Source organism: Hippoglossus hippoglossus, chromosome 13 (genome assembly GCF_009819705.1).
Source record: "Hippoglossus hippoglossus isolate fHipHip1 chromosome 13, fHipHip1.pri, whole genome shotgun sequence".
NCBI classification, from domain to species: domain Eukaryota; kingdom Metazoa; phylum Chordata; class Actinopteri; order Pleuronectiformes; family Pleuronectidae; genus Hippoglossus; species Hippoglossus hippoglossus.
In genome coordinates this window covers 27,154,167-27,163,085 of record NC_047163.1, presented here as the reverse complement: position 1 = coordinate 27,163,085, position 8,919 = coordinate 27,154,167, and the positions used below count along the sequence as shown (strand labels likewise).

Sequence of the window (8,919 nt, the reverse complement as noted above, 5' to 3'; positions counted from 1 at the left end):
GTTGTTAATGCTAACATGACCAATGACTGCATTGGCTAATTTATATTGCTCAGACAGTACCAGAGCAGTTGATGTCCGATGGCCAAAATCCTTAATCCCAGTAAAAGATATAATTTGAAGCAACCACAGTATAAAACGAGTTACACGCATGCACAGTGGAGCATGAAATGATTTGTTTGTAAATGATTTTAATTTTTGTCATAATGATAATAATAATTACAAAAACAACCAACTACAAACATGTTTATTCAAAGGGATCGCTCGTAAATATCAGTCTATTAAATATGTTCTTTTTATCACGATTCATAATTTTTTTCCCGTGACATCAACGAAAATGTTGAAAGAATCTCACAATGATAAAGGAAGTAAAAACGTTCCTGGATCCCAGAGCCCCAAAATTCTTCCTCATCCCATAACCCATCCCTCCACCAAGTTTCATGTAGTTTTTGTGTAATCCTACAAATTAACAGATAGACAAACAAATGCCGACAAAAATATAACCTTCTTGGCAGAGGTTTACAATGTAACCTCAAATCATTAAACATTATGCCAATAACTTCAGCTAGAGAAGCTTAATCAGATGCCTCTTATTCTAAATGACATGAATACTACTAAGAGGTGGACCTCAAACACAATAACTCAACTTGAGCTTCTTTTAAAATGTCTCAATATGAAGTTTCTAACTTAACACATTTTAGTCAGTGGTTTGGACAGAGGCGGTCAGCTTTACAGATCAGCAGCTGTATTTGCATTTAACAGAAAATACTCTCCACAGTGTGAAGTTCAGAGTATTCCATTCTGAACGGTCTCTCTATGCAGTCACTAACTAAAACTAAAGATCAGCTAAAATTGAAAACTAAATGTAATTCTTTATTGATAGATTTAAACAGAAATACATCTAATGTAGTCCATTAATACATTTACATTTCAACAATCCAAACACTCATCTTTTGCTACTGACATATTGATCAAAGATGTCGGAGGCAACACATCCGTTTCTTCTTCTCTCTTTATTTCAGCTGAATGTAGATTTGGCACTTTGCCTGAAAACACAGAGAGGAGGGAACACCTCTTATTATTTGAACTTCATAGAAATGTTTACACAAATCTTGTGTGATGCAGGAATGTTACCTGATGCCTGCGCAGTGTGAAGAGAGGCAGGGCCAGATGACAGTGGGGACAGATGCTGATCTGGTCTTGATCTCCTTCACCCAAGGGACCACTGTGGTGTGTGTTTGACAGGGAGGCTGCCTTATAGATGCTGCTTAGCTGAGGAGTGGTCACCTGCCCAGGGAGCTCCTCTTCCTCCTCTTTATCCTCCTCATGCTCCCTCTCTTCCTTTTCATGCTCCTTCTTTTCCTTTCCAGAGTAGTCCCACCCGGACGCTGAGAAACACTCCAGCTGGTTTGTGGAAATACAGACAAGGGTATTATTTTAACGGCATTACCTGTGGTAACCCATCCAGAAAATGCTCAACAGTGGATTTTTGGACTGAAAGGGATATTTCACAGAAAAATGAAAATTCCCTCATTATCTACTCACCACTATGCCGATGGAGGGGTGGGTGAAGTGTTTGAGTCCACAAAACACTTCTGGAGTGTCAGGGGTAAACGGTGTTGCAGCCAAATCCAATACAATTAAAGTCAAAGGTGACCTAGACTTCAGACGTAATAAAACAACAGAAAAACCATAACATGCCCCCGACATTCATATTCGACTCGAAACGAGGTAATTTACACCGTGTACTAAGCCCAAAAGTCCACTGGAAGTGGCTAAGCTAGCGGACATATCCACACGATGTGTCCGAGGATCAGTGAACGAACCTCGTAGGAAGAGATCACAGTTCTCTCGTTTCGAGTCGAATATGAATGTCGGGGATTGCAGACACTTGGATGACACCATAGGAGCAGTATGGAGACATGTTATGTTTTTTCTGTTGTTTTATTACGTCTGAAGTCTAGGTCACCATTTACTTCAATTGTATTGGATTTGGCTGCAACACCGTTTACCCCTGACACTCCAGAATTGTTTTGTGGACTCAAACACTTCACCCACCCCTCCATCGTAGATAATGAGGGAATTTTCATTTTTGGTGAACTATCCCTTTAAAGCAAGACTATGTCTCTTTCAGAGGATTAAAAAACAACTTTCTGTTTACTGTTTACTTAATTCTGCACAGCCAAGGCTTTACTGCCACAGCATTACCAGGCGTCATATGACCAGTAACACGTGGTTGCCATGGGTTGCTAAAGTAAATATTGCTGCATGAAGCACATTAGGAAATTGGTTTGCTTGACTTTTTTTTTTAATTTCTTGAATTTATATATCTTAGCATTTTAGCTAAATGCTATCATTATGTAAAGCAACAGCCGCTTCACCATTTGTTAGATGTTGACAACAAATTGACCCAAAAATTTCTATAATAACACAGTTTTAGAAAGTATTCAGAAATAAGATTTTTCACAAAGTATAACCAACATCAATTAAAATTTTAGTCAAATTTGCAGGTCATCATATAACACAATTTCAAACGTCACACAACCTCATTTTTTGCATTCATTTGTCAGATCTGTATGACATAATTCCCACTCATTCTTACAGGATTTCATCATTTTCAAGATTTTTTAATATTCCACAGAACCTATGTTAAGCTTGAAGAACTGTGCCCATAATTTATAAGAGAAATGCTAAGAAGAAAAGAGCTTGTACCTCATGTTTCTCTATGTCCTCAGCAGAAACAAATCCCATGCATCCGCTGCAGGTAATTGTTACTTTTGCAGTGGTGAGAAAATGAGCAAGAGTTAATTACAGGAGATGGTGGCTGTTTGAAATGTGTAAACCATATTGTGGCTGTAAATCTGTGCCGAACCCTGCATCCCCTTACTCTCATTTGTTGGAATGCTGGCAGTTTGAGGAGGACTTGCATCATTGCCAGCAGCCGGGCAGGTCGAGGCGTGCTCCGGCTGGTCCCTCAGTCTGACGTAGCGGCTGCAGTCCCTGCAGAGCTCGGTGCGACTCCCACACACCAGACAATGTTCTTCCAGCTGCTTCCACGGCAGCTCCAGATCACAGAACTGACAGGCCTGCAGGCGCTCGACACACTCATCAGACTGGGAGACAGGGAAGAGCAGAGTCAGGCGAATAAATAGACATTTGGCAAATACTGTATCGAACACTTACGACAAAAGTGTTGCTCTTTTACAGGCTTCTCTACTATGGAAGAAAATCAGGGGGCGACACTGAGCATCTATAGTTCAGGGATTTGTAGCAAAGTGGAAATAACAACATCTTGAAAAGATCTAAAAACATCCAGATACATCCTGTATTTAATCACTAGTGTGTCCTAAACTAAAAAAAAAACATGCATCCTACTTTTTCCCATAATGCAACACAATCCATCTTTCTTCACACTCTCTCTGCCTGGTAAACATAGACATCTTTGTAATGTTGACTTTCTGCTAAAAATACATTTCTGTTACATTATTGGAGGGGGGCTGATGACAAACAGGGACAGGACAAATAATTATGTGCAACAGTATACTACTCCCTATGTCCAGCCTGCAGTGACAACGGACTCACCTCGTGATCCTTGAGGCGACAACGCTCCATCTTTTGGTGACACTTGGAGCATCTTGTCTGCAAACAAACAGAGCTGTAAACCTACAGTGTAGTGTACCCTTGTCTGCGTCTGTGTGTGAGTGTGTGTGTGTGTACCGGAGTGTGCTCTTCCTCTCTGTGTTGGCTCAGTTGCTCTTTAGGAACTGCCTCATCACAGTCAGGACAGAGACATAGGAAGCGACTGCAGTGCGTCTCGTGCAGAGCGAAGTTGGCCTCTGCAACCTCTTTGTGGCTTGAAGAAAGTAGGAGAATGTCAATGGGGAAATTGTATTTAAACAAAACATATAGCACTGAATGTAGTGTTTACCTAAAACAATGTAAGGAATAAGGTTTTTCTTTCCCCAGTGGAAAGAGGATAATAAGTTTACTCTTAAACCTACTTCTACAGGATTCATTCAAAAAAGGGATTAATAAATCACAGTTGCTGAGCGTCACAAAACACAACATAATTCAGGGGATAGTAATTTTGTTTCTCAGCATTATTTTTTTCCATCAGTGTTTTAGGACCTGTATGAAAAACTGAAATAATGTGTCACATTGTATGGCTCCAATAAGATGTTTTATTCGATTTATATATTTATATGTCCACTGTGGTCAAAACTAAGCTGCTTGAAAAGTTCAAGTTAGATAAAAAGGTAATCTGAAAGTGAAAGGACACTGAGCATGATCCTTGATGCTTTCTTATGGAAACACGTATGGTAAACTCCAGTAAAACACTTTGTATTTCTTTCTAATCAGATCTTCACATGCACACTGTTGGGATTTACACTTCTCCCCTCAATTTCTTACACACATCGATTTAACATGATGGTACCAGCAGGAGTTTGTGAGCACTCATAAACAGAACTGTGACCCCAACCACTGCTAAAGCGTCCATTTTGGTTTACGTCCTATAGTCTGTATATTCACCTGCCAGTGATCGAAACAACCACAAACACAGAGATTTCTAAATGCAGTTTGGTGTGAATTCTGAAGTGAACTCTCACCACAGGCCGCAGGTGCGTGTTCCATTCGTGTTGTCCATGGAGGCGCGTGTTTTTTTCCTCCTGTTATCCACCGACACAAACACTTAAAGATCCACAGCAGGAGTTGGAGTTTTGTTCTGCGTGTTTTAGTTCAACCAAAACAGAAAGTGAAATCATCTGTTCCACAAGCTGCTGTTGTTTCTCGCATCTACCACAGGGGGTCGCTAAACGTCCTTACTACGGTTTCAATTGTGCAGTTTACTGTGAGTTTACCTGTGAATCTATGGCAGAACTGCAAACAGCTCAGATTATCAGATTTGGAGAAGTTACACAAAGGACACTTGTGTACAAAGATGGAAAAACGGATGGCTTGGAGCTATGGATTTGGGTTATAAATAAAGATAGCTTTCTGTAAATATATTGCAGAGCGTATGAAAAGAAAAGCAAAGTGGATTTGTGAAGCTTTGAGCTGGACCAAAAAGAGAGGACGAGTGAGACAATCCATAGCAAATACTACAAACTAATATACAGGGATTTTAGAGATTAATTTCAACAATTTAATATTAACTGGATTAAAATATCTTGAAAACATTTACATCAAACTCTTTTACACTCAGTGGTTTCTAAATAAATAAATAAAACAACTTTATTTATAACAGAAGACAGGCTGTACAGTAGGCCTACTTGTTCTTTTATATATTTGAAATAATTACATTTTTTAATTTTTAATTTATTTCATTTAATTTTTCATTTTTGTTATAATTTTCAAATTCTTTATTTTATTTTATCTTTTAATACAACTTCTTTTAATTGTTGTTATTTTTTAACCCAACCCTATTATTTATGTTTTACTATTTTATCTACATGTTTTTTTGGGAGCTCACAATCAGTTCAGCACAAACGGGAATAAAGCGTTGGAATAATAGAATAAGTTGAATTATATGTGGAGTAAAGTGGAGGAAATTATTTTCCTTTGCATTGTGCAATTGGGAGATCACTTTGATATCCATATTTAGTTGTGATGATGATATTTATATTTAATTGTCATGATATTGTGGACAGAGCACATGACAGAGTAGAATGCTCCTGCAGAGCCGGGGGCAGCAATTTCAGGACTGAAGTTCTAGGGTCTTCTGTTTTTCATGTCAGCGCCACCTTGGGAATTGGATGACAACGGACCTGCATGATGGACGACAGTATAAGTGTGAGTACTGAATCTGAATCACTTGTTATTTGTTTAATGTTAAAAGACAATTCCTCTGTCTTGAATAAATATCAAAGTTAAGGTAAGCTAGTTCAAGTATGAGTAGGCAGTGTTGTGCATGAACGAGTTCAAAAGAACGCGTTCATTGAACACGTTCATTTTTATGAGAACGATGAACTGAACGCAACTTAATGACAAATAATGAATTTGAACGGTGAACACGTTCATATTATCTGAGGTCTAGCTGAAACGTGACGGAATGTTTTCCTTCTCCTGAGGAGAGACGCTGTCTAAATCGAATGCTTGCACCATGTCGTTGCTCAGTGCCCGTACAATTTCCGCGATGTAGCCTAACCTAAACCAACTAACTCGACTTCGCACTACGTTACCCATGATTCTACGGAAGCGTATTGCATTCACTTGAAAAAAAAAAAAGTTCTGTTTTTCTGAGATAACTAACTCGGAAATTCCGAGATAAGTTCTGTTTTTCTGAAAAAAAAAGCGACCCCCCGAAGAGGCACACGCTCTTACGGTGTTGTTTAGGGAAGTTTCAAATAAACCTGAAAACATCAGTTGAAAGTCTCGACCATCTTTCGGGGATATGCTGCAGATAGATAAAGGATAGTTTTCATTTATGTCCATAATTCAAATATTTCGTTTGTTAGTGTAAGCTATTTTATTTAGTGGCTTTATTATGGAAGATTGATGTGTAGTTCCTGTTATAAGCAGGGTGTTGGTTGGGACTCTTGTTTTGAAAGGGGTTCTAACGGAGGAGGGTTCTGTCGATAGAGAAGTTTTGAAGTGTGAAGGAAAGTAACCGGGTGTGATGTCCCGATTCAATAACCATCTCTCGTGTCCTTCTTCGGCTGAGGCCTGTGACAGTATAAGAGAACAACACGCTCGGCTACATTAGTCTTTTGTGGTTCACTGTTATTTATACAGAAGGAGAGTCTGACAGTTTGAAGCGACGCTATACGTCATGGCGCTAATACAAGAAATCGTGCCAAACAAAAGACTGTCTAAGAGCAGCAGCTACATGCAGCCCGCTGAACAAGGGCTCTGTGCGAAACGTCCATGCAAAATGTAACTTCATCAAAATACTAGATTACAATTATCTATTGCGTATTGCATACGCTTCCGTATATTAGCGCCATGACGTATAGCGTCTATACAGGAACTTCACTTTCAAAATAAAAGCATGTAAAAAAAGCTCTGTTTTTCTAATTAATTAGAAAAACAGAACTTATCTCGGAATTTCCGAGATAATTATCTCAGAAAAACAGAACTTTTTTTTTTTTCAAGTGAATGCAATAAGCTTCCGTATGATTCATCGCACACACATGTAGTCCAAACAAGCAACGTATTCCAAGACAACAGCTCTCGGTCTCATATAAAAATGGCAAGTGAAAGCAGAGACGCAGACTCAGCGACTACATCCGATGCACCTTATTATTATTTGCGGGATTTTTACACACTGTCTGATAAAGATTCCAACAGTAAAAATCTCACCTTTCTGTGCAAATTGTGTCGTCCTGCGCTGAAAAAGCAAGTCCGGACGTCAGCCTCATCCGCATCTAATTTAAAACGGCATGTGGAGCTGAAGCATCCAGCTAGCCTAAAAAGTTATCTCCAAGTAATTGAAAGTCAAAAAAAGACCAAGACCCCCTGCCAACAGCCCCAAATGACCCAAACCACATTGTCTGAAGCCTTCAAGGGTATGATTTCCCAGCAACAGGTAGACAAACTCATAATTGACTACATTGTTGGAGATTTACAGCCTCTGAGTAAAGTGGAAAAGCCCTCCTTCATCAGACTAGTGAATGGTTTGCAACCAGGCAGACTTGTGCCTTCAAGAAGGCAGGTTCAGGGACTGATAAATAAAGAATTCAGTGAGGTTATCAGTAACCTTAAAGCTGAACTTGCTGATATTGACCATGTTTGCACAACAGCAGATTGTTGGTCAGCTGTCAACAAAGGATTTATGGGCATTACCATTCATTGGCTGGACAAAAATGATATATCACAGAGAAGGTCAGCAGTCCTTGCATGCCGCCGTGTCAGAGGAGCACACACATATGATGTGCTGGCAAAAGTGTTGGCAGATGTGTATAAGGAGTTTAAAATTCAAAACAAAATTGTGTGCACTGTGACGGACAACGCTTCAAATTTTATTAAAGCATTCAACTGTTTTGGAGAGAGTGTTGCCATTACTGATGCAGCTGATGAAGCAACTGAAGATGATGCATCAGAAGAATCTGGCCCTGCTCGTGAGAGCTCAGATGAGGATGATGGGATTGAGCCTGCACCTCTCTCAGATTTAGAGGATCCTTGCCTTCCACCTCACAGAAGGTGCATGGCTCACACCTTAAATCTGGTTGCCAAAGACACAGAAAAGGTATCTGATAGACAGTACAAAACGCGAGCGAGGCCCGTCTTTTCAAAGGCATCTGCTCTATGGAACAGAGTGAAAAGAAGTCCAAAAGCCTCCGATTTTGTTGAGGAAAAGCTTGGGATTGGGTTTGTAACACCAAATGATACACGTTGGAACCATAGACTGTATATAGGATGAAGACGTAAAGAGAGTTTGTTGTGAGGATAGCCGACACCGGTGTCGATGGGGTGTCAACAAAACCATGTGATCTCTGCAGCGGAGTTATTACGTGATGTACAGCCTCTGTATATTTTGATGCAGAATAATAAGCAGAAAAACTAAGTAAACATACCATAGTTAAGTAGATACATGATCTGTCAGTGTCTTTCAAAATAATATAATTAAATCTAATAAAAGGATAGTGCTGCGGAGAATGTGTGTTTTCCAGCTAAAATACAAAGGAATAAAATATAAATAGATATTTAGTTTTTTTTACATATAAATGTTTGGTTTTCATCATTTTGATTGTGGACCAAACATCAGCCACAGCGCTGGTTGTCTGTTTATTCAAAGTTTATTAAAAAAGAAATCACAACAGTCACAAAAACTGCTCTTCAATCGGCCTTTGAATAAACATGTGTGTAGCTGATAAGAAGAACAGTTCTTGAGATATACAAGTCACATACTGACAGAGCTTTCTGGAATCACTAGACAGAGGAAAGGTCACTGTTATTGATAGATCGTTCTTTTTCATTTTCTAA

At 39.2% G+C, this 8,919-nt stretch overlaps 1 protein-coding gene and 1 long non-coding RNA gene across 2 annotated transcripts in view; one reads left to right on the top strand and one right to left on the bottom strand.

Annotated features, from left to right (window-relative positions):
* Positions 1 to 999: 999 nt before the first annotated feature.
* On the bottom strand, positions 1,000 to 4,755 carry xaf1 (XIAP associated factor 1). The gene is made up of 7 exons (XM_034604008.1): positions 4,605 to 4,755; positions 3,715 to 3,850; positions 3,580 to 3,636; positions 2,885 to 3,110; positions 2,710 to 2,771; positions 1,132 to 1,401; positions 1,000 to 1,043 (listed from the first exon to the last, which is right to left on the bottom strand). Exons 1-7 carry the CDS (start codon positions 4,640 to 4,642, stop codon positions 1,011 to 1,013), a joined length of 822 nt encoding a protein of 273 aa, XP_034459899.1. The 5' UTR covers positions 4,643 to 4,755; the 3' UTR covers positions 1,000 to 1,010.
* A 1,139-nt stretch (positions 4,756 to 5,894) lies between these two features.
* LOC117772677 overlaps positions 5,895 to 8,919 on the top strand; it is a 29,689-nt gene continuing 26,664 nt past the window's right edge. Inside the window, exon 1 of the long non-coding RNA XR_004615822.1 lies at positions 5,895 to 6,102. This is a non-coding gene — a long non-coding RNA (uncharacterized LOC117772677). The remainder of the gene's footprint in view (positions 6,103 to 8,919) is intronic.

What these genes read in the sequence shown, in the direction of transcription:
- xaf1 (XM_034604008.1), bottom strand. Translation starts at nt 4,642, where the DNA reads ATGGACAACACGAATGGAACACGCACCTGCGGCCTGTG. An exon ending in GAGAGGAAGAGCACACTCCG is followed by an intron (nt 3,637 to 3,714) that starts GTACACACACAC and finishes GTTTGTTTGCAG; the next exon opens with ACAAGATGCTCCAAGTGTCA. An exon ending in CAGCATTCCAACAAATGAGA is followed by an intron (nt 2,772 to 2,884) that starts GTAAGGGGATGC and finishes CCACTGCAAAAG; the next exon opens with TAACAATTACCTGCAGCGGA.